General features: G+C 41.3%; 1 protein-coding gene across 1 annotated transcript in view; it reads right to left on the bottom strand.

Moving 5' to 3' along the window:
- Positions 1 to 26,822, bottom strand: part of KCNH4 (potassium voltage-gated channel subfamily H member 4) — a 591,120-nt gene that overhangs the window by 187,163 nt on the left and 377,135 nt on the right. Inside the window, exons 10-12 of the mRNA XM_077459579.1 lie at positions 25,883 to 26,132; positions 1,328 to 1,542; positions 1,204 to 1,242 (exon numbers count right to left, since the gene is read on the bottom strand). Of these exons, the coding sequence (XP_077315705.1) occupies positions 1,204 to 1,242; positions 1,328 to 1,542; positions 25,883 to 26,132 (504 nt within the window). The remainder of the gene's footprint in view (positions 1 to 1,203; positions 1,243 to 1,327; positions 1,543 to 25,882; positions 26,133 to 26,822) is intronic.

Here is a 26,822-nt window from a genome sequence, read left to right as displayed (position 1 = left end):
TCATTCAAATTGTGACAGCTGGAAACTGAAAATTGGCCTGGGCAGGAAGTAGTTAAAAGTGCCCTGTATTGATGCATCATTAAAATCACTGCTCCTGTAATCTTTTTTGAGTTTACAAACTACAGCTTGCCTCCCAAGTAGCTCCCACAGATCTCATCTCCTGAATGAATGCCAAAGGTTGTAGAGTGGGAACAAGGGAGATGCAAGTGACCCGGGTACAGTGCAGTTATGAGCTGGAGAGGAGAGTTCTCTGGTAGGCTGCATGCACCATCTGTTGCCAGGATACTGACACCCCACTGGATGATCGCACAGCAGAGAAGCGGCACCACCTGCAGTGTGCATGGAGGTACTAGAGCCGGCTTGTGGTTCAGCTACAAAGGTAGGACACATAGGAAGATAGTGGAGATTTTGAGCGGGGGAGAAGATGAGTGTAGTGAAGGGGGGGCTGAGGAGGTAAGGAGTTGTGAAAGAGAGCTAAACCCTGCCATCTGTGTGTACTGCACCCCCGAACTCTGAAATCTCTGCATAGTGTACCCCTGAAGTCTACAATCTCTGCATAGTGTACCCCTGAAGTCTACAATCTCTGCATAGTGTTCCCCCTGAAGTCTACAATCTCTGCATAGTGTTCCCCCTGAAGTCTACAATCTCTGCATAGTGTTCCCCCTGAACTCTGCACTCTGTGCACCCCTGAACTCTGTGCACAGTGCACCCCTGAACGCTGCACTCTGTGAATCCCTGAATTCTGCACTCTGTGAATCCCTGAATTCTGCACTCTGTGAATCCCTGAATTCTGCACTCTGTGCACAGTGCACCCTTGAACTCTACTGCACCCTTGAACTGCTTGCTGCCCCCACCCTGGCTAGAGCACCAGCCGTCGCTGCTGGATACTTTTCAAACCACCAATAATCTACCATTTTTTATAGCTTTTCTGAGCACTAAAAAATTACTTTATTTAAGTCTAGAAATATAATCCATAACCATGACTAATGCCTGAACAAACAACTGAACCTTGGGTGATTCACTTATTTTGCACTAATTACAAGATACATCCATGTTGATGACTAACATTGCTGTAATCAAAAAAAGGTCAAAGAATGGTACACATGCATTCAAAACAGATTGTGTCATACTAAAACCAAACATGAACAATATAAGTCTAAGCTGCACAAGAAAAGCAATGCTAAATTATATAAAGAGTATTACCTGTGATAGTCGCGGTGAACGACAAAACCTGTAGCAGCCCTATAATTGGTGATAGAAGGTAAAATGTGATTAATATACAGTATACAACACAGCAGGAATAGCACTCATTTCACAAATCTCTTACATCTGTCTCACTGCCTTCCCGTAGATTAAACGTCAAGTCATGGTGGATGTCTGCCATAAATTTGTTGGAATACTCAGGGTACAGTTCCAGTACTTCCAGAAGCCCTCGTAGAGTAAGGTACTGCAGGTCACAATATGTTAGCGCTTTCACGTCAGCATTTGTTTTAATCACCTGGTCTTTGCTGGTGAGGTCAGCACCAATAAGATCACCTTTACCTGGAGCCGCCAAAGAACATTCAAAAAAACATACATAACAGTGTTTAAATATAATCTGATCAATACATTGGGCTGGGACTTGTGATATTATAAAACATATATTTTATGTATGCAAAACCAAAAATTTTCTTTTAGTTGAGGATAGAGTAGGGAATGATTAAGAAGACCATTGTTTTTTTTTTCCCATGGCAGAAATTTTCCTCCACTTCCTGTCCCAGAAATACAGCAGAAAGTAAGTGAAAATCTCTCCAATGCAAAGGGCTATTGCCTTTTATACATTTGTGAACAGGACTGGTTTCGCCGTTGGAATATTTCCCCTCTATTCCTGTGACAACTTATAAATATTGTATTTCTCATTACTTCCTGTACCAGGAACAATGGTCACCAGGACCAATAGCAAGGGTGATTCTTCCCTGCAGAGACATAGGGGATTATTTACAAAAGGCAAATCGACTTTGCACTGCAAGTGCACTTGAACGTGCAGTCACTCTAAATCTAAGGGGTAGATCTGAAATGAGTGGAAGCTCTGCTGATTTTATCATCCAATCATGTGCAAGCTAAAATGCTGTTTTTTTATTTCCCTTGCATGTCCCCCTCGGATCTACAGTGACGTTACTTCCAAGTGCACTTGCAGTGCAAAGTGGATTTGCCTTTAGTAAATAACCCCCATAGGCAGCAATATAAACCCAACAAGGGTACTGACCCACAATCTATCCAAAACTGTTTAAAAAAAGTTTTGCCTTTATATACACTTTAAACTAAGCATTGCAGCTAATTTTCAGCAGCACCATTAGAAAGTAAGACAATTAGTATCAAAATATTAAATATTAGGTAGGTGTTAAAAATAATTCACATACATTTTTTTCTATAAAATACTGGTAAACCTTGTGCAGACTGACACCAGAGACCAGATGGTTTGTAAGCTGTCTGTTTGGTATTTACTAGACATATATGTGCACATCATCCATAAGTGGCTATGTTGGAATGTATATATGTTTTAGTTGCAGGGTTTTCTTCTTAGCTGTAGGTTGGAAAATGGGGCCTACAAGGTGCCTTATATAACCACTTCAGATCCAGGCCTTTTCTGGCACTTTGTTTACAAGTACAAATCTGTATTTTTTGCTAGAAAATTATTTTGAACCCCCCAAACATTTTTTTTAGCAAAGGCCTTAGAGAATAAAATGGTTATCATTGCAATTTTGTAGCCACAAAGTATTTGAGTAGTGGTTTTTCAAATGTTATTTTTTTGAGAAAAAATATACGTTAATGAATTGTAATGCAAAAAAACCTCAATATATAAACAGATTTTTGTTAAAATATAAAAGATGATATTACGTCAAGTAAATAGATACCTAACATGTCATGCTCTAAAATTGCACATGCTCGTGGAATAGCAACAAACTAAGATACCTAAAACTCGCCAGAAATGCTTTAAAATATTTTACAGGTTACCTGTTTAGAGTTACAGAGGTGGTCTAGTGCTAGAATTATTGCTCTCACTGTAAAGTTTGCTGCAATACCTCACATGTGTGGTGCGAATACCGTTTACATATGCATTTGCTTCTGTGCGCAAAAACAGAGGGATGGAGGGGCGCATTCATTTTTTTTTCCTATTTATTTATTTTTATTTTACACTGCCCTTTAATTTTTTGGATTACCTTTAAACCTATTACAAGGAATGTAAAAAAAATTTAATCTTTTGCTTTAGAAAAAAAATTTTTTTACTTCAACCCTAGACCGGAAGTGATCATAGAGGTTATCAGAGACAATATGGTCGAGTATGACTCCTCCTACTGATTCTAAAAGTGATCTAGAGGCTAATCAGCCACTAGAATCACTTTTATGAAAAAAAGAATTGCCTGCTAAAAAAAAAAAAAATACGGGAGTTATGGCTGATAGCTTCAGCCATAACCCTGGTAAACCACTTGAAAGCTGCAACATATATATACGTATTGCGGTCTGCGCCTGCTAAATGTACGGGATAGTCTCTGTGCTGTGGACACTGATACCAACAGTCCCTCCTCCAAAATCTGCTCCCGTCGTTCTCCATCAATAGGGCCGACGTCTCTCTCTCACTGCTCCCTGCATGGTAGAAGGTCGGGGGCTTGTATATGTGATAATAAATGGGTATAGATTCTTGAGATAACCCCTTTCTTCTCAGGTTCAGAGAATATAGAATCCAGGAACGCTGAGTCATCTAGTTTCAAATTAGAGTGTCTACCTCAGCATCTGACAGCATAGTGTAGCTGAACATGAAAGTGGTGGCCTCTGAGCACAGGGAATTCCTCTAGCAATTGAGAGTATGGCTTTAGTATTGAGCCATTCAGAATTTGATAAAGAAATCTAATCCCTGCTCTCTCCAAAATTGGGTGTTTGGGAACCTTAGCAGGGTCTGTGTAGAGGCGATTGCACCAGATGGGGGTTTGACACATATATCCTGTCACTCCAAGTGTACTCCCAACTCCCTTCCATATTTTCATTAGTAGTTGGGTTGCGGGACAATTAAAGGGGGTGTTAGGGAATCCCATTTCCATGTGAGACAGGGCTGTGTAAGCTACATTCATGCCAACAAGAAGACTCCTGGAGGGGTCCCTGACTGTCGCCAGGTCCCACCCCATAAAGTGCTGTAACTGGGCCGCAAAGTAATACATTTGTGGATGCGGGACAGCCACGCCACCTTGATCTTTTGGGATCTGTAGAGTGGCAAGCTTAATATGTGCCACTCCACCTCTCCAAATAAGGGCCCTGAATTGCGAGTCAATCTGTCTGAACCAATATTGTGGTATCCAGATTGGTGCTTAAGTAAAATGTACAATAGTTGTGGTGCCCAGATCATCTTGATAAGATTTACATGTCCAGTAACTGATAGTGGTAGCCTACTCCAACTAGCTTGTTTTTGTTGAAATTTCAGCAAGATCGGTTTTAGGTTCAGTGTAATGTAGTCTCCCGGGTCTTTAAACACCACAATACCCAAATATTTGAAGGAGGTAACAACTTGTATATGGTAAGAGAACTGATTTATGCCAGTAAATGGCAAAGCCAGAGAGCTGCCCGAATTGATCGATGAGGGACATAACTGCCCTCAAAGACTCCCCAGTATCTCCCAAGTACAGCAGTGTATCATCTGTGTACAATGAGATTTTTTCCTCATTTTGTCCGCGCCAGAAGCCCATGATGTTAGGGGAGGCTCTTACTATAGCCGCAAGAGGCTCCAATGCAAGGGCAAACAGCAGGGGCAACAATGGGTACCCCTGCTGTGTGTCTCGGAACAAAGGAAATGTCTCAGAAAGAGTGTTGTTAATCCTCACCCTTGCTGTGGGGGGCAGCATACAACAACTGCACCCAGGAAATAAATTTGACCCCTAGTCTGAATTGACACAACACCACCAACAAATAATTCCACTCCACGCTGTCAAAAGCTTTGGCAGCGTCAAGGGACAAGGCGGCTCTATTATTGGAGTTGTCAACCAGAATTAAGAAATATTAAGAAATAATCTATGGATATTCAGTGCCATAGACCGGGTGGGGATAAAACCAGACTGGTCAGCATAGACCAAGTCTGCCACAACTCCCAACAGTCTAATGGCCAGTACCCTAGCTAGTAATTTCACATCTGTATTAAGAAGTGAAATAGGTCTATATGAGTCAGGTTATAACAGATTACCAGGCTTTGGGATGACTACTATGATAGCCTCATTCATGGAGGCGGGGAGACCGCCTACTTGGAGGGCATCGTTCAGGGTTGTTAGTAGGATGGGTAAAAGGATATCACCATATTTACCATATGTTTCTGTGGACAGATTTATTGTTCGCCATTTATGCCATCGCCAAAGTAATTTCCTCTAAAGTTAATGGTTATTTGAGGGCAGCAAGGCCCTGTTGTGATAACTGGGGGATAGAGCACTGGTCAAAAAATTGGTCCAGCTCCTCTTTTGTGGGGTGCACCTTAGATGTGTACAAATCTTTAAAAAATCAGAGAATACATCAGCGATAAGAGTCTGATCAGTAACCGTCTCACCTGCTGCGTTCTGGATAGAATCAATGTGTGTAGTATCCTGTTGGGCCCTAGCTATGATGGCAAGTAAATGACCTGTATTTTCCACTTCGTTAAAGTATTTTTGCTGAAGAAAGAAACGTTTATTTTCCGCAGCAGTAATGGAAACCTGCTGGTACAGGGCCTGTGCCTCCTGCCATTAACGTTCTGAATCAGAACTAGGGGCAGAGATATAACTTTCCTCAGCCTTGGTAGCCTCACTCATCACTGGGTTCTCCCATTGTTTCGTTTTAGTTTTGATGGAGGTAATCTGTGTAATAATTAAACCCCTTAAGTGGGACTTCATAGCGTCCCAAATCACTGCAGACCCTGCCGAGCCTTGGTTAAAACCCAGAAACTCATTCAAGGCTTTGGGAGATGGGTAAGATTCTGGGAAAATTGTGAATCAAAAAGGATTTACCTTCCAAAGCCTGCACCTGGGACTGGGGGCAGTAATGACCTTAACACATAGGGGAGAGTGATCTGAAATGTTAAGTGGCGCATACACCACAGAAGTAGTGAGTGAGTGTGCCAGGCCATTTCCCAGCCAAAGATCAATTTGTGATAAGCATTTATACGATACCGAGTAGCAGGAATAACATTAAACCGTGGGATTCAGGTCCCTCCACACATTCCGTAGGCCAATTTCTACAAGGATCTAGTAAAGGGGGTAGGGCCCCCTGGTGTGGGACTGCCGCTAGCTCCAGATTTAAATTTGTCCATTTCTTTATCCAATATGTTGTTGTAGTCACCCAACACTCAAACAGGGCTTTTAGGGTGGAGTGCTATAAATTGTGCCAAACATTTCAGGCTATCAAAAGGAGAAGGGTGGAGGGACGTATACATTAGCATGACATGTGAAGGACCTAATCCACAGTCGGTTAAGCCACCCGTTACACATAATATCCAAACCCTCCAAACCCCCTCACAAATGACATGACAAGATTTTTGGAGTAAATGGCCTTGACGGCCTTTTATTAACAATTACTTTAAACTTAAACAAATAAAATTTTTAAATAAATCTTAACCCAACTTATGTCCTCTTGGGGTATTCGAGGGTAACACACATCACTGGTCACTGCGACAAACTTCTTTTAACTTTAGGCCTCCAGTCGCAAGCCCCCCTGACCCGGAGACGGTACTCAACTTTCGCAGTGACCTACCTTTTACCCCTTCCAGGTTAACCCCTCATTAACCGGAAGGTACCTGATAACCCAATCCACAGATGGGTACCACCATGTTAATCCCATACCAAAAATGGGTACCAACCATGTTAACCCCATACCACAGATGGGTACCAACCATGTTAACCCCATACTACAAGATGGGTACCAACCATGTTAATCCCATACCACATATGGGTACCAACCATGTTAACCCCATCCACAGAGATAACAGTGTTTAAATATAATCTGATCAATACATTGGGCTGGGACTTGTGATATTATAAAACATATATTTTATGTATGCAAAACCAAAAATTTTCTTTTAGTTGAGGATAGAGTAGGGAATGATTAAGAAGACCATTGTTTTTTTTTTCCCATGGCAGAAATTTTCCTCCACTTCCTGTCCCAGAAATACAGCAGAAAGTAAGTGAAAATCTCTCCAATGCAAAGGGCTATTGCCTTTTATACATTTGTGAACAGGACTGGTTTCGCCGTTGGAATATTTCCCCTCTATTCCTGTGACAACTTATAAATATTGTATTTCTCATTACTTCCTGTACCAGGAACAATGGTCACCAGGACCAATAGCAAGGGTGATTCTTCCCTGCAGAGACATAGGGGATTATTTACAAAAGGCAAATCGACTTTGCACTGCAAGTGCACTTGAACGTGCAGTCACTCTAAATCTAAGGGGTAGATCTGAAATGAGTGGAAGCTCTGCTGATTTTATCATCCAATCATGTGCAAGCTAAAATGCTGTTTTTTTATTTCCCTTGCATGTCCCCCTCGGATCTACAGTGACGTTACTTCCAAGTGCACTTGCAGTGCAAAGTGGATTTGCCTTTAGTAAATAACCCCCATAGGCAGCAATATAAACCCAACAAGGGTACTGACCCACAATCTATCCAAAACTGTTTAAAAAAAGTTTTGCCTTTATATACACTTTAAACTAAGCATTGCAGCTAATTTTCAGCAGCACCATTAGAAAGTAAGACAATTAGTATCAAAATATTAAATATTAGGTAGGTGTTAAAAATAATTCACATACATTTTTTTCTATAAAATACTGGTAAACCTTGTGCAGACTGACACCAGAGACCAGATGGTTTGTAAGCTGTCTGTTTGGTATTTACTAGACATATATGTGCACATCATCCATAAGTGGCTATGTTGGAATGTATATATGTTTTAGTTGCAGGGTTTTCTTCTTAGCTGTAGGTTGGAAAATGGGGCCTACAAGGTGCCTTATATAACCACTTCAGATCCAGGCCTTTTCTGGCACTTTGTTTACAAGTACAAATCTGTATTTTTTGCTAGAAAATTATTTTGAACCCCCCAAACATTTTTTTTAGCAAAGGCCTTAGAGAATAAAATGGTTATCATTGCAATTTTGTAGCCACAAAGTATTTGAGTAGTGGTTTTTCAAATGTTATTTTTTTGAGAAAAAATATACGTTAATGAATTGTAATGCAAAAAAACCTCAATATATAAACAGATTTTTGTTAAAATATAAAAGATGATATTACGTCAAGTAAATAGATACCTAACATGTCATGCTCTAAAATTGCACATGCTCGTGGAATAGCAACAAACTAAGATACCTAAAACTCGCCAGAAATGCTTTAAAATATTTTACAGGTTACCTGTTTAGAGTTACAGAGGTGGTCTAGTGCTAGAATTATTGCTCTCACTGTAAAGTTTGCTGCAATACCTCACATGTGTGGTGCGAATACCGTTTACATATGCATTTGCTTCTGTGCGCAAAAACAGAGGGATGGAGGGGCGCATTCATTTTTTTTTCCTATTTATTTATTTTTATTTTACACTGCCCTTTAATTTTTTGGATTACCTTTAAACCTATTACAAGGAATGTAAAAAAAATTTAATCTTTTGCTTTAGAAAAAAAATTTTTTTACTTCAACCCTAGACCGGAAGTGATCATAGAGGTTATCAGAGACAATATGGTCGAGTATGACTCCTCCTACTGATTCTAAAAGTGATCTAGAGGCTAATCAGCCACTAGAATCACTTTTATGAAAAAAAGAATTGCCTGCTAAAAAAAAAAAAAATACGGGAGTTATGGCTGATAGCTTCAGCCATAACCCTGGTAAACCACTTGAAAGCTGCAACATATATATACGTATTGCGGTCTGCGCCTGCTAAATGTACGGGATAGTCTCTGTGCTGTGGACACTGATACCAACAGTCCCTCCTCCAAAATCTGCTCCCGTCGTTCTCCATCAATAGGGCCGACGTCTCTCTCTCACTGCTCCCTGCATGGTAGAAGGTCGGGGGCTTGTATATGTGATAATAAATGGGTATAGATTCTTGAGATAACCCCTTTCTTCTCAGGTTCAGAGAATATAGAATCCAGGAACGCTGAGTCATCTAGTTTCAAATTAGAGTGTCTACCTCAGCATCTGACAGCATAGTGTAGCTGAACATGAAAGTGGTGGCCTCTGAGCACAGGGAATTCCTCTAGCAATTGAGAGTATGGCTTTAGTATTGAGCCATTCAGAATTTGATAAAGAAATCTAATCCCTGCTCTCTCCAAAATTGGGTGTTTGGGAACCTTAGCAGGGTCTGTGTAGAGGCGATTGCACCAGATGGGGGTTTGACACATATATCCTGTCACTCCAAGTGTACTCCCAACTCCCTTCCATATTTTCATTAGTAGTTGGGTTGCGGGACAATTAAAGGGGGTGTTAGGGAATCCCATTTCCATGTGAGACAGGGCTGTGTAAGCTACATTCATGCCAACAAGAAGACTCCTGGAGGGGTCCCTGACTGTCGCCAGGTCCCACCCCATAAAGTGCTGTAACTGGGCCGCAAAGTAATACATTTGTGGATGCGGGACAGCCACGCCACCTTGATCTTTTGGGATCTGTAGAGTGGCAAGCTTAATATGTGCCACTCCACCTCTCCAAATAAGGGCCCTGAATTGCGAGTCAATCTGTCTGAACCAATATTGTGGTATCCAGATTGGTGCTTAAGTAAAATGTACAATAGTTGTGGTGCCCAGATCATCTTGATAAGATTTACATGTCCAGTAACTGATAGTGGTAGCCTACTCCAACTAGCTTGTTTTTGTTGAAATTTCAGCAAGATCGGTTTTAGGTTCAGTGTAATGTAGTCTCCCGGGTCTTTAAACACCACAATACCCAAATATTTGAAGGAGGTAACAACTTGTATATGGTAAGAGAACTGATTTATGCCAGTAAATGGCAAAGCCAGAGAGCTGCCCGAATTGATCGATGAGGGACATAACTGCCCTCAAAGACTCCCCAGTATCTCCCAAGTACAGCAGTGTATCATCTGTGTACAATGAGATTTTTTCCTCATTTTGTCCGCGCCAGAAGCCCATGATGTTAGGGGAGGCTCTTACTATAGCCGCAAGAGGCTCCAATGCAAGGGCAAACAGCAGGGGCAACAATGGGTACCCCTGCTGTGTGTCTCGGAACAAAGGAAATGTCTCAGAAAGAGTGTTGTTAATCCTCACCCTTGCTGTGGGGGGCAGCATACAACAACTGCACCCAGGAAATAAATTTGACCCCTAGTCTGAATTGACACAACACCACCAACAAATAATTCCACTCCACGCTGTCAAAAGCTTTGGCAGCGTCAAGGGACAAGGCGGCTCTATTATTGGAGTTGTCAACCAGAATTAAGAAATATTAAGAAATAATCTATGGATATTCAGTGCCATAGACCGGGTGGGGATAAAACCAGACTGGTCAGCATAGACCAAGTCTGCCACAACTCCCAACAGTCTAATGGCCAGTACCCTAGCTAGTAATTTCACATCTGTATTAAGAAGTGAAATAGGTCTATATGAGTCAGGTTATAACAGATTACCAGGCTTTGGGATGACTACTATGATAGCCTCATTCATGGAGGCGGGGAGACCGCCTACTTGGAGGGCATCGTTCAGGGTTGTTAGTAGGATGGGTAAAAGGATATCACCATATTTACCATATGTTTCTGTGGACAGATTTATTGTTCGCCATTTATGCCATCGCCAAAGTAATTTCCTCTAAAGTTAATGGTTATTTGAGGGCAGCAAGGCCCTGTTGTGATAACTGGGGGATAGAGCACTGGTCAAAAAATTGGTCCAGCTCCTCTTTTGTGGGGTGCACCTTAGATGTGTACAAATCTTTAAAAAATCAGAGAATACATCAGCGATAAGAGTCTGATCAGTAACCGTCTCACCTGCTGCGTTCTGGATAGAATCAATGTGTGTAGTATCCTGTTGGGCCCTAGCTATGATGGCAAGTAAATGACCTGTATTTTCCACTTCGTTAAAGTATTTTTGCTGAAGAAAGAAACGTTTATTTTCCGCAGCAGTAATGGAAACCTGCTGGTACAGGGCCTGTGCCTCCTGCCATTAACGTTCTGAATCAGAACTAGGGGCAGAGATATAACTTTCCTCAGCCTTGGTAGCCTCACTCATCACTGGGTTCTCCCATTGTTTCGTTTTAGTTTTGATGGAGGTAATCTGTGTAATAATTAAACCCCTTAAGTGGGACTTCATAGCGTCCCAAATCACTGCAGACCCTGCCGAGCCTTGGTTAAAACCCAGAAACTCATTCAAGGCTTTGGGAGATGGGTAAGATTCTGGGAAAATTGTGAATCAAAAAGGATTTACCTTCCAAAGCCTGCACCTGGGACTGGGGGCAGTAATGACCTTAACACATAGGGGAGAGTGATCTGAAATGTTAAGTGGCGCATACACCACAGAAGTAGTGAGTGAGTGTGCCAGGCCATTTCCCAGCCAAAGATCAATTTGTGATAAGCATTTATACGATACCGAGTAGCAGGAATAACATTAAACCGTGGGATTCAGGTCCCTCCACACATTCCGTAGGCCAATTTCTACAAGGATCTAGTAAAGGGGGTAGGGCCCCCTGGTGTGGGACTGCCGCTAGCTCCAGATTTAAATTTGTCCATTTCTTTATCCAATATGTTGTTGTAGTCACCCAACACTCAAACAGGGCTTTTAGGGTGGAGTGCTATAAATTGTGCCAAACATTTCAGGCTATCAAAAGGAGAAGGGTGGAGGGACGTATACATTAGCATGACATGTGAAGGACCTAATCCACAGTCGGTTAAGCCACCCGTTACACATAATATCCAAACCCTCCAAACCCCCTCACAAATGACATGACAAGATTTTTGGAGTAAATGGCCTTGACGGCCTTTTATTAACAATTACTTTAAACTTAAACAAATAAAATTTTTAAATAAATCTTAACCCAACTTATGTCCTCTTGGGGTATTCGAGGGTAACACACATCACTGGTCACTGCGACAAACTTCTTTTAACTTTAGGCCTCCAGTCGCAAGCCCCCCTGACCCGGAGACGGTACTCAACTTTCGCAGTGACCTACCTTTTACCCCTTCCAGGTTAACCCCTCATTAACCGGAAGGTACCTGATAACCCAATCCACAGATGGGTACCACCATGTTAATCCCATACCAAAAATGGGTACCAACCATGTTAACCCCATACCACAGATGGGTACCAACCATGTTAACCCCATACTACAAGATGGGTACCAACCATGTTAATCCCATACCACATATGGGTACCAACCATGTTAACCCCATCCACAGATGGGTACCAACCATGTTAACCCCATACCACAGATGGGTACCAACCATGTTAACCCCATACCACAGATGGGTACCAACCATGTTAACCCCATACCACAGATGGGTACCAACCATGTTATATATGCATATAACATCCATATTCTCCTCCTCCAAAGACCCAACCACTGCCACAGGCTTTCCTTACCGCCCCTACTATAATGAACCATACTCGGGAGGGTGGGTGGGAATCTTCTCCACCGTTGCTCACTGCTGATGCCACTCCCCCTCCTTCCTCCTAGCTTCCTAACCCAAGTGCCTCCCCTTTTCCTAAAGGGGACACATTTTTCTTTCCCAATAGCATGACTGTGCTGTCCACGCCTGTCATGCCGTCCCTGCGCTAATTCTTTTCTCTCTTTCTGCTCCGGGACTCTCTATAATACATGTCAGACCTGCTAATATACATAACAAGAAGATGTACCTTCCCTGGTCATCATTTAGGGAATGCAGCAACTGAAAAGAGACATTTCGTGAGATAAGTGTGCTGACTCCCCTGGAGTAGGCTGTGTGGGTGGAGTGAAACTGAGTGGGATAGCTACGACTCTTAAGTGTGTCTGTAGCCTGTAGGTGAGTTTCTTATTTACACACCACAGAGGGCTTCTGAGCTTTTACCATTGAAAAAAAGGCTACCCTTTTCAATCCATCATCCACGTTCCAGGACACCAAAGCACATTCAGTAGACATCTATTAACAAGTTGGTATGTGGCTGCCAGGAGCTTATACAGGTATATGGGCATGTCAAGAGATTCTTCACATCCCCATATAGTGTGACCATGTAATCTGTTTTTCCAGTTCAGACTCAGGGAGGCATAGGGTGGGGTTCGCCTAAGCCATATTTCTCCATTGGAGTTACCAGCAGACAAGAGAGAAAAAAAATCATATCCCCTGCAACCGGCAGGGGTCAGGTTAGAGAGTATAACCGCAACATGAAGTAACCAAAAAAAGGACCAGGGTAGTAAAAAAAAAAAAGAAAAAAAAAAAAGAAAAAAGATTTAGCATTCTGGTGACAGTTAATGAGCTCAACTATAGTGCGCATGTCCATGCAGGACTGTTATGGAGGAGGCAACATCTCAGTTCAACTGATTCAAAGGGACTTGTGAGTCCAAGTCATCAGTGAAGTATAGTGCAAACAAAGGTACATCTATCTCTCCGCCTTACAGGAAGAAATAGGGAATGTAAAGGTTTCCTTGGTTCTGCACCCAGGAGGAGCGCGGCCAGAAGGAACAATAATAATAGGTAGAAAACAACCAGTCCATAGATGCTGTAGCCTTCTTAAGGGTATGTTTTCTGTTCTATCCAGCCAGTGAGATGCGTTTGCAGGATTATCAATGAATTGTGTTTCACCGTTTGCTGCGATTCTATGCTTGGCTGGGTATAGCATAGCATATGCGACATCATAGTTTCGGAGGAGCTTTTTTACTTCGGTAAACTTAGCCCTCCTGCATTTTAGCTCCGCAGAGAAATCTGGGAAGAATGATATGCGGGTATTATCAATTTTCATGGTTCTGGCCTGAGACAAGGTGGCATCCGGTCCTTGTAGTTCAGCATCTTAGAAAAGAACGGCCTGGGTGTTTCCCCAGGTTTAGGTGGCCTGGGTGGGACTCTGTGAGCCCTCTCCACCACAAACATGGGGGAGAAGGCGTCCTTGACAGATCAGCCAGTTCTCTATAAATGCCACAGGGTTCTTTCTCTCTGTCCTCTAAACGGGCTGAATGACCTGTAATGAGTGATTGCATATGGCGTACTACTCTCTGCAGTGGTATAACATCATACTCCACATTGTTTACTCTATCTTCCAGGGCAGTGGTGCCGCAACTTCTGCATGTCCTGTCTGGCTAGATTCAGCTCCAGTTTAACCCCTTTAATTTCAGTAGTTAGGGTAGTAATAGACATGTTGCAGGAGTTAACTGCTGAAAAGATATCCCTCGGAGTTGGTTTAGGAGCAGGGGACTCCTGGTCTGGCATAGCTTTAGCACTATTATCAGGTCCTAGTGTACTCACTGTGTCCCATGTGGAGGTGTTTGCAGTGTCCTCCGGCCAGGCACGTTCCTGTGCTTCAGGGTTGGTGTCTTGCTCCACAGGCCTCAAAGAAGGGGAAGGTGGTCTGGAAGGGGTACCTTTCCTCAGAGGGCCGCCAAACCTCCTCATGGCTGCTTCTTTAGCAGAGCGCTGCAATCAGGCGCCATCTTGCCCTCCATGCTCTGCTGCCAGCAGAGAGTCTTTACCTCCTTTGTGGGACATTTCTGTGTGCCGGATCCCAGCGAAAATAGCACCGCTGGATCCGGTACGTTTTAGGAGCGGATTGGGTACAACGGGGTGTCTGGATCAGGATAATTGCCTGGATTTTTGGCGCGGAGCTCTCACACCATGCTGCTTACTCCATCAGCCACAAGCCACGCCCCCCACAATGGCTGCATTTGATAGACACAGTGAGGCTGCAATTTATGGGGGGTTCAGTATTTTTCAGTTTGTTTGCGCCCCCCCCCCCAAAAATGTTGAGCACCATCCGCCACTGGAGCCAGGGCAGCAGGGAGATGCTAGGTGCATGCATAAAGGATTAAGGCTTGAGTAGCAGTGCTGCAAATGTGCAAGTGGAAAAGAGAAGATGTACAAGTGGACAAGAGAAGATTTAAGTGGGTGACTGTGTCCTTAATCCTGTTTAAAGGTGGTTCCCACAAGAGGTATTATAAATACAATGTACAATGTAATTTAGGAAATGTAGCTGGGGAGAAAGAAAAGGTAAACATGTGATGCACAGAAAAGAAATAGGAAAGGCTTAGCCCTTGTACACACGGTCAGACATTCCGACGGAAAATGTGTGATCGGACCATGTTGTCGGATAATCCAACCGTGTGTGGGCTCCATCGGACTGTTTCCGTCGGAATATCCAACCGACAAAGTTTTAGAGCAGGGCTATAAAATTTTCCGACAACATGGTCCGATCGGACTTTTTCCGATCGTTTGTAGAGAATTCCAATCGGACAAAGTGCCACGCATGCTCAGATCAAATTCCTAGACCAAAGCTATTGGCTACTAGCCAGAACGTAGTCCCGTCATAACGAAATAACGTCATCACGTTACGAACGATCGGATTTTCCAACAACTTTGTCCGACCGTGTGTATGCAACACAATTTTTGGACAAAATCCGTCGGACAAAATCCGATGGATTTTGTTGTCGGAATGTCCGACCGTGTGTACAAGGGCTTAAATAAAATAAAAGGAAAGAACAAGCATACAGGGGGCATGTGACTGCAAGTAAAAGAATGAAGCAAAATGAAAACAAAGTAAAGCACATAAAGGAATAAATTGTTACCAATGAATATTATGGAGCAGCTGCACTTATAGTCATGAGTGGTGGGAAGTTATGGGCCAAAGTGTGATTGAAAGGGACTCTACGCATAAAAAAAATAAAAATAATCATGTACCTATAGTAACTAGACATGTGCAGAACCAAAAAATGTGTTTTGTTTCAATTCGTTGCTTACTGGGCACTTAAACACCCTTCTGCCCAGACCAATTTTCAGCTTTCGGTGCTCTTACACTTTGAATGACAATTACTCAGTCATGCAACACTGTACCCAAATTCATTTTTTGTCCTTTTTTTCCCACAAATTTTATTTTTTGCGCTATAAATGAAAAAAGACCGAAAATTTTGAAAAAAAACGCATATTTCTTTGTTTCTGTGACAGAATTATGCAAATTATTAATTTTTCTTCATAAATTTTGGCCACAATTTACACTGCTACATATCTTTGGTAAAAATAACCCAAATTAGTGGATATTATTTGGTCTTTGTGAAAGTTAGAGAGTCTACAAGCTGTGGTGCGAATCGCACAAAATTGATCACATCTGATGTACTGGTGGCCTATCTCACTTCTTGTGACCCGAACAAGTCAGGAAAGTACAAATACCCCCCAAATGACCCCTTTTTGGAAAGTAGACATTCCAAGGTATTTAGTAAGAGGCATAGTGAGCTTTTTGATGTTGTCATATTTTTCCCACAATTCTTTGCAAAATTAAGATTTTTCATTTTTTTTTTCTCCACAAAATTGTCATTGTAATAGGTTATTTCTCTCACATGGCATGTGTATACCACAAATGACACCCCCCAAAAAATTCTGCCACTCCTCCTGAGTATTACAATACCACATGTGTGGGACTTTTTCACAGCCTGGTCACATAGAGAGGCCCAACATGCAGGTAGCGCCATCATGTGTTCTAGGAACATAAATTACACATCGAACTTGTTGACTATTTATTACACTTTTGAAGCACCAGGACAATGACACGTGACACTGATGACAGATGGCACTGATACGTGGCAATGATGACACTTATACATGGCACTGATGACACGTGGCACTGATGACAGATGGCACTAATATGTGGCACTGATGACAGATGGCACTAATATGTGGCACTGATGACACGTGGCACTTATACGTGGCACTAATGACACGTGGCACTAATACGTGGCACTGAAGACACGCGGCACTAATACGTGGCACTGATGACAGATGGCACTAATACGTGGCACTAATACGTGCCACCGATGACAGATGGCACTAATACATGGCACCGATGACGCGTGACACTAATGACAGATGGCACTGATAAGTGGCATTGATGACACGTGACACTGACAACAGATGGCACGTGACACTGACAGGTGGCACTGATGACAAATGGCACTGATACGTGGCACTGATGACAGATGGCACTAATACGTGGCACTGATGACAGATGGCACTATGTGACACTGATGACACGTGGCACTGATGACACGTGGCACTGATGACAGATGGCACTTATACGTGGCACTGATGACAGATGGCACTGGTGACAAATGGCACTGACAACAGGTGGCACTGGGGGCAGGTGGCACTGGGGGCAGGTAGCACTGGAGTGGATGGCACTGGGGGCAGGTAGCACTGGGGTGGATGGCACTGGGGGCAGGTAGCACTGGGGTGGATGGCACTGGGGTGGATGGCACTGGGGCGGATGGCACTGGGGCGGATGGCACTGGGGCAGGATGGCACTGCTGGGGGAGGATGGATGGCACTGCTGGGGGAGGATGGATGGCACTGCTGGGGGAGGATGGCACTTTTTTTTTTTTTTTCAAAGCGAAGCAGAACGGCTGCCGCTGCAGCCGTTCATCTCTCCCCTCTCACACTCTGTGTGAGGAGGGAGAGCGGCGCTGAGAGATGATCTCATATGTTTACATATGAGATCATCTCCCATTGGACACGCCGATCACGCTGTAAACGGCCGCTGTGATTGGCCGTTTACAGCGATCTGTGTTTGCCTGTCCCCGGGGGACACGACGAACACAGAACTTCCGTGATGTGCGCCCGCGGTGGCACGCATTGCGGAAGTAAACAATAGGACGTCCAGGGACGGCCTAGCGGACGAACGCGCCTGCTCTACAGCCGTCATTCGGCTATAGGGCGGGCGCGAGGTGGTTAACCACTTCAGCCCCCGGAAGATTTGGCTGCTCAATGACCAAGCCATTTTTGGCACTGCTTTAACTGACAATTGTGCGGTCTTGCGACGCTGTACCCAAACAAAATTGATGTCCTTTTTTCCCCACAAATAGAGCTTTCTTTTGGTGGTATTTGAGCATCTCTGCAGTTTTAATTTTTTTGCGCTAGAAACAAAAAAAAGAGAAACAATTTTGAAAAAAAAAACACAATATTTTGTACTTTTGCTATAATAAATATCCCCATTTTTTTTTAAAAAAAGCAAATTTTTTCCTTAGTTTAGGCCAATATGTATTCTATTGATTGGTTTGCGAAAAAGTTATAGTGTCTACAAAATAGGGGAAAGATTTATGGCATTTTTATTATTATTATTTTTTTTACTAGTAATGGCTGTGATCAGTGATTTTTATCAGGACTGCGACATTATGGTGGACAGATCAGACACTTTTGGCACATTTTTGGGACCATTGACAATTATACAGTGATCAGTGCTATATAAATGCACGGATTACTGTGTAAATGTCACCTGCAGGGAAGGGGTTAACACTGGGGGGCAATCAAGGGGTTAACTGTGTTCCCTAGTGTGTGTCCTAACTGTAGGGGGATGGGAGGATGGGAGTGACTGGAGGAAATGACAGATCGTTGTTCCTAGCTAGTAGGAAATCATGATCTGTCTCACCGCACAGAACAGGAATCTGTGTGTTTACACACACACGTCCCTGTTCTGGCTCTCGTGCCCGAAATTGTGCGTGGTCCGCGTTCATTGGCTCCCCCACAGTGCAGCGGGCGCATGCAAGCCTACTATTCCTCTTAAAGGGACCGATGTACAGCTACAACGGTTCGCGGGATAGTGCCGACCTCCCGCAGTATGATGGCGGCTGGTCGGTAAGTGATTAAATAATTTTTTTTAGTTTAATATGTTTTTTGGTTTTGTTTAGTTTATTTGTTTTCGACTTTGATGAAAATTTTTCTAATTCAGTCTAATTGAAATTTGATGAATTCAAACAAATTTGAATAGATTAGAAAAGAATAGAATAGAAAATGAAAGAATAGCAAATAAGAGAATAGAAAACAATGGAATAGAAAAAAAAATTGAATAGAATAAAATAAAATAAATTACAAAGATTATAACCGTTCTACAAAACTTACATTTCAAATAGAATGAATTTGAATAGATTTGATTAGAATAGAAAATAATAGAAAATAATAAATTAGAAAAGAATATAGCAGAAAAAATAAGAGAGTAGAATAGAATAAACTAGAACGAATATAACCATCTTCCGAAATTTGAATTTTTATTAGAATAAACTCCAATTTTCCAAATTTGGTCAAATTGAAATTCAACTGAATTTGAAAAATTCTAATCAATCTCGAATTGGCATTTGAATTCAAATGTATTCTCTTCAAAATGTGAATTTTTCTATTGTATTCTTTTATATTCTTTTATTTTCTGTTCTATTCTATTTTATTATTTTCTATACTATTCTAATTGATTCTATTCTTTCAGTTTTGTATTCTATTGTGTTTTACTCTCTTTTTTATATTCTTTTATTTTCTATTCTATTTTAATCTATATGTTTCTATTCTATTCTGTTCTGTTTTACTCCTATGTTCTATTTTCTATTATATTCCATTATTTTCTATTATATTTAATATTATTCCTTTATTTTCTATTCAATTCTGTTTTACTCCAATTCTGTTGTATTCTATTCCTTTATTTTCCATTTTATTTTATTTTATTCTATTCTTGCTTTTCAAATTCAATTTGATTCAATCTTGTTTCATTACTATTGTAATTTGGAAATGGGGATACTTCCGAATCTCGGAATAACAGAAAATTTGTCCAAATTTTGATTTGGAACGAAATGAAATGATACAACCATGCACTAGATAGATAAGAAAGATAATCAAAGATTCACAATCCAAATTCGGCCGAATTTTACAGCTTTCGGACATTTGGATGCATCCAAATGTCCTAAGAAAAAAATAATGAATTTCAACTAATAAGAAAGAAAAGCAACAATAACGAGTGAATTTGACATGATTCGTTCATTCGTTAAAGGTCTAATGAAACCAAAGGTCAACTCAGAGTAAATCAGCTGATTCATTTTGTGCTGGAGGTTGGATTTGAGGTTGGAGAGATATTGTCATTGTGTGTGCTAATGGATTCAATAAACAAACGACTTTCCAAAACTACGAATCGTTATCACAAATATATATATATATATATATATATATATATATATATATATATATACATACAAAAATATCAAATCAAATTGCTATACATACAAAACAAATCGATTCTGTATAACGAATATACACTCTACAGAAATAACGAATTATCCAAAAACAAATTAATGTAACATAATGAATATAACAGAACGCAACTATGTATTTTACGAATGAAAAGAAAATGTAATTAAATACAATTTTCTGTTGTACACAAGTCTACTAATCAAAAGGAAACTTCATCCTGATTATGAAGTCACAGATAAAGGAACCAAACCTTGCAATAATAAAAAACTGCAACCAAAATATTCTATTCAAAAAGTGTCACACACACTTAAAAGGGACTTTCAATATCACAGGATCATCAACAGTAATGTTGTGTACCTAATCCAATGAAAAAATGTAGTAATAGATCTTATGTTGGCAAAACAGTACAGGAGTTACAAACAAAGATGACACATAAGGAAGATGATTTTGGCACACATGTGGGACATTTTCACAACTAGACCACACTACGGGAGACAATAACCACTTTATTACCGGGCCATAGCGCAAAGATGACTACAGTGCAGCACTCTTGTTCCAGGAGGATGAAAGAGTGCAATACAAATACAATACAACACATTACATCACTTCTGAAGTTGTATTCTGTTGTAAACAGGGGGGCTGTGGGGCCAGTCACTGCCAGGTGTTTTTTCACCTAAATGCATTAAGGTGAAAAAACACAAAGGTTTACAACCCCTTTAATGTCTGAAACATGCAAAATAAAGTAAGGACATAATGAATGATTGAAATTGATTCAGATCCATTTTGTTTTTATGTTTGTTTTATGTTCATTACTATAAAAATGGAAAAATATTGCAACTATAACTATATATATAAACTTAAAGCGATATTAAAGTCTAGTTTTTTTTTTTCAAAAAATGACAAATATGTTATACTTACCTGCTCTGTGTAATGGTTTGCAAAGAGCAGCCTAGATCCTCCTCTTCTCAGGTCCTACGTTGGCACTCCTGGCCCTTCCCTCCTGCCGGTCCCCCCGCAGCAAACAGCTCGCTATGGGGGCACTTGAGCTATGTTCTCTGTGTGTTCATTCACACCCAGAGCCACGGCTCGACCCCAACCCCTCTGTCTCATGATTGGCTCGCTGACTGTGATTGACAGCAGGAGCCAAAGCCAACCAGGAGATGTGAGCTCCCCAGAGAGGCAAGGCTCTCCTGGATGTAGTGATGTAGTAGTGTGGGAAGATGATTATTATTTGGTTATTATTATAATGTGAGTAATTTCCCACAGCAACCCGATTCTTCCAGAGAGATGCATTTATTGAAACTTCAGACAGAACAAAGTCCATAAGATACTTTCAACAGATGACAAAAATCCAACAGAGTATATATAAAATTGGTGACAGGCACCATCAGAGAACCCAGTTCCTTCTGTCACCTTCATGGAGAATTAATGAAAAAACAGATTGCTAGCTTATACACCTTATACACCGAAGGGCTGAGCAATTCAATTGGCTGTTTCCATTAGGCCTTTGATCTGCTTCTGTCTTTCAGAGTGACAGATAATGACACCCAGCCATAAACAGCTGCAGTCATAAACTGCCCTAATTTGCATTCTTGCATATTAGCATTAACATAGCACAGAGTCACTATCTGTCCCCTTTGATATGTGGAGTAAATATTGTTTGGTCAGTATCTCCTTTGATCAACAAGTCCCCTTTGAATTGCGTAATTAGATTACCAGGCCATACCTCACATACCTAAGTACTGTACTGTATTGTACTGTATGTGTACACATATAATAAAATAATATCCTACATAAATTGGCCAACATATTGAGATGAGGCTTAGGTAAATATTACTGGCTGGGGTGGCTGCTGCACACAGAAGGTTTTTTACCTTCATGCATAGAATGCACAAAGGAAAAAAACATTGTGCCTTTACAACCACTTTACTATATTGAATACAGTAAGGTATAAAAGTGAAATAAGATGATGATTCCTACTTACTGTGTTTGGTTTGGATGGAGGTGGATCCATCAGAATGATCAAATCATAACATAACAGATGAATCTGAAATTCATTTTTTCCATTCGTTATGTTATAATTCGGAGATTGTGTTGGATCCACCTCTATCCAACCCAGAGTGCATAAGTAATTTCCCGAAATAACACATTAAAATGAATATAGCCAATCTTCTGAACATACGAATCAATTCGGAACAACGTATATACAAAACAAATCCGTATATATAAAGAGAATTATGAAAATGAATCATAATAATATAATGAATATGACCAAACAAAATGAATATCTTAGCCATTTGTCTGCCCTATTGTGAGTACACCCCTCACATTTTTATAAAAATGTTATTATATCTTTTCATGTGACAACACTGAAGAAATGACACTTTGCTACAATCTAAAGTAGTGAGTGTACAGCTTGTATAACGGTGTACATTTGCTGCCCCCAAAAAATAACTTAACACACAGCTATTAATGTCTATACCGCTGGCAACAAAAGTGAGTACACCCCTAAGTGAAAATGTCCAAGTTGGGCACAAAATGTCAATATTTTGTGTGACCACCATTATTTTCCAGCACTGCCTTAACCCTCTTGGGCATGGAGTTCATCTGAGCTTCACAGGTTGCCACTGGAGTCCTGTTCCACTCCTCCATGATGACATCACGGAGCAGGTGGATGTTAGAGACCTTGCGCTCCTCCACCTTCCATTTAAGGATGTTCCACAGATGCTCAATAGGGTTTAGGTGTGGAGACATACTTTTCAACTTTACCTTCAGCTTCTTTAGCAAGGCAGTGGTCATCTTGGAGGTGTGCTTGGTGTTGCTATCATGTTGGAATACTGCCCTGAGGCCCAGTCTCTGAAAGGAGGGGACAATGCTCTGCTTCCGTATGTCACAGTACATGTTGACATTCGTGGTTCCCTCAATGAACTGTAGCTCCCCAGTTCATGCAGCCCCAGACCATGATACTGACACCGCCAAGGCTTGAATGTAGACAATAAAATGTAGACACTTGTGTTTGTACTCGTTACCTGGTTGCTGCCACACACGCTTTACACCATCTGAACCAAATAAGTTTATCTTGGTCTCATCAGACCACAGCACATGGTGCCAGTTATCCATGTCCTTAATCTACTTGTCTTCAGCAAACTGTTTGCGGTCTTTCTTGTGCATCATCTTTAGAAGAAGCTTCCTTCTGGGAAGACAGCCATGCAGACCAATTTGATGCATTGTGCAGCATATGGTCTGAGCACTGACAGGCTGACCCCCCACCCCTTCAACCTTTGCAGCAATGCTGGTAGCACTCATATGTCTATTTCCCAAAGACAACCTCTGGATATGACGCTGAGCATGTGCACTCAACTTCTTTGGTTGACCATGGCGAGGCCTATTCTGAGTGGAACCTGTCCTATTAAACCACTGTATGGTCTTGGCCAGCATGCTGAAGCCCGGTTTCAGAGTCTTGGCAATCTTCTTACAGCCTAAGCCATCTTTATGTAGAGCAACAATTATTTTTTTCAAATCCTCAGAGAGTTCTTTGAGGTGCCATGTTGAACTTCCAGTGACCAGTATGAGAGTGAGAGCAATAACACCAAATTTAACGCACCTGTTCCCCATTCACACCCGAGACCTTGTAACACTAGCGAGTCACATGACACCGGGGAGGGAAAATGGCTAATTGGGCCCAATTTGGACATTTTCCCTTACGAGTGTACTCACTTTTGTTGTCAGCAGTTTAGACATTAATGGCTGTGTGTGTGTGTGTGTGTGTGTATGTGTGTGTGTGTGTGTATATATATATATATATATATATATATATATATATATAATGTGTGTGTCTGATCCAGGGTTCTGTTGATATGTGCCCTCCACCGAAAAATGCCCACACATGTGCAGAACGGAACGGCACTCCAGCTGCTTTCCTGATCAGCTGGAGCGACGTCACCATAGCACATGCACACATCGTAGGAGCCTTTTTTCAACGGGAGATACAATTTCTCGGGCGCAATTTAACAGTTGTAAACAGTGGCGGGACACCCTATTTGTCATATCGTGCCTCTCTGTTGTGCTGCAAGTTTACAGCAAGGCACAATCTGACATCTACGGTGTCCCTCTGCTCTTTTCATAGCTTTAAATTGTACCCTTGAAATGGTATCTCCCCTTGAAAAAACCCTTCTACGATGTGCGCATGCGCTATGGTGACGTCACTTCCACTGATCGGCAAATCAGCTGGAGTGCCTTCCGTGCTGCGCATTATCACCCGCTGATCATTTTGCAGACACACAGAAAGGCAGTCTGCCTATGCAAACAAGGCAGATCGTTATTTTGACAGAAGGGGAGGCATTGATCCTGTGTCTCTGCAAAGCAGGGACATGGATCCATGTCTTCCCCTAGTAAAAGCGCCTCCCACAATTTAGTAAAATACTGACTAGTCACAAAATTAGCCCTTTTATTGGCCCGATGTTAACCCTTTCCTTAACCCTCTCCAGTGTCATTGATACAGTGACAGTGCATATATATTAGCACTGATCACTGTATTAGTGCCGCTTGTCCCCAAAAAGTGACAAAAGTGTCAGTTAGTGTCTAAATGTCCACAGCAATATTACAGTCATGCTATAAGTTGCTGATCACCGCCATTGCTAGTAAAAAATAAAAATGAATACAACATAATTTATAGACGCTATAACTTTTGCACAAACCAATCAATATACACTTATTGGGATTTTTTTTTACCAAAAATATGTAGCAGAATACATATTGGCCTAAATTTATGAAGGAATCAGATCTGATTTTTTCAATTTTTTTATTGGATATGCTTTATAGCAGAAAGTAAAAAATATTTTAATTTTTTTCAAAATTGTCGGTCTTTTATTGTTCATAGCGCGAAAAAAATCATATAAATATAAAAAAAAGAGGTGATCAAATACCACCAAAAGAAAGCTGTTTGTGGGGGAAAAAGGACATACACTTTATTTGTGTACAGCTTTGCACAACCGCACAATTGTCAGTTAAAGTAACGCAGTGCCGTATCGCAAAAAAATGGCCTGGTCATGAAAGAGAGTAAATCTTCCGGAGCTGAAGTGGTTAACAACTGAAACCGAAAAAAGACAAATTTTTCTGTCATGCACATCTCTAGTAGGGTTTGCTAGTGCTTATCATGCCGCGTAAACACGACCAGACTTTTCGGCAGACTAGGTCCAATGGAATCAGTCCATCGGACATTCTGATCGTGTGTGGGCTAATCTGATCGTTTTCAATAAAAAAAATCAGATGGACCTAGAAATAGAACATGTTTCAAATCTGTCTGACGGATTCAATTCCTATCGGGAAAACCATTCGTCTGTATGCTGATCTGACGGACCAAATACGATGCAAGGAAAGCTATTGGCTACTGGCTATTGAAATTCCTTTTCTAGTCCCGTCGTACGTCATCACGTTCAAAACAAACAGACTTAGTCCGTTCGTTCGGAAGTCCGTCGTAACTCCGTCTAAAGTCCGTCGGGGAGACTGTCGGACCTTTTTTTGCTGGAAAGTCCGGTCGTGTGTACGCGGCAATGAGAGTAACCAATTAGGCGAGCAGTTTACAATACCTCCTGTATAATCCTAATTATTTGCCTGAATTTTACATGAAAGACTCAAAAATTTTAAATGAGTTTATTCTTCAACAGGTTTATTTCTACCAGCTATAGCCTAGGATCATTATGTTGGCTATATAATGACAGGTTTTTTCTTTAAGCTATGAATGTGTTCTTACCCAGAATCGCCAACACCATATTGTCCTTCAAAACTTCCATGGAGCCAGAACACACATAATAATTTGCTTGCAAAGCATCCCCTTGGCGCAGGAGGTATTCTCCAGGAGCACAGAAGGAAGTCTTGATATGCAAGGAGAGTGCCCGCAGGCACCCACGACTGGCTGGCTCAAACACAGGGAGTTGCAGGATGTCCTTATTGAGGTGCATTGCTATATCCGCACGTAACTCATCTGGAAAATCCTTCAGTAGCTGCAAGAGAAAAATTAGGTCATTGATATATGAAATTATTATTTGCCATACAACTCATGCTCTGAAGGTATGGGCAATCTGAGACCTGAGGAAAGATAAGGCTGTTGGCTGACAAGGCATGGCATCAATCTGTAGTTCACCACCTCTAGCCCAGATTTCTAGAGTCTAATTCCTAAATTAGTACTTAGGATACTACCCACACCCTTGTCTGATCAATCTTCAGTTATAGGCTAAAAAAATGGGACTTAAGAGTGCCTTATGTAAGGAACACCAGCCAGATTTCTATGCTGTCTTCTATGACTGGTACATTATAAATAACTACACTACTTTACCATAATGATCTAGTAAAGCAAAAGTTTTGCTAACCAGTTTGAATCAAAATAAAATCAATGCCTTTTTTTTCCCACAAATAGCTTTTTCTTTTGGTGGTATTTGATCACCTCTGCGTTTTTTATTTTTTGCGCTATAAACAAAAAAAGCAACTTTGAAAAAAAAAAACAACAATATTTTTTACTTTCTGCTATAATACTATCCAAAAAAAAAAAAAAAAAAAAATTTCTTCGTCAATTTAGGCCAGTATGTATTCTTCTACATATTTTTGGTAACTAAAATCCCAATAAGTGTATATTGATTGGTTTGCGCAGCTCCTTTGGCTGTACTTCTCCTATAGATCACAGGAGTGCAGTTCAT

The sequence above is a fragment of the Lithobates pipiens genome, unplaced genomic scaffold (assembly GCF_037356315.1).
Source record: "Lithobates pipiens isolate NorthernLeopardFrog02 unplaced genomic scaffold, aLitPip1_a1.2 Scaffold_28, whole genome shotgun sequence".
Classification (NCBI taxonomy): Eukaryota; Metazoa; Chordata; class Amphibia; order Anura; family Ranidae; genus Lithobates; species Lithobates pipiens.
The sequence above is the reverse complement of the archived record's forward strand: the minus strand, read 5'-3'. Positions and strand labels throughout refer to the sequence as shown.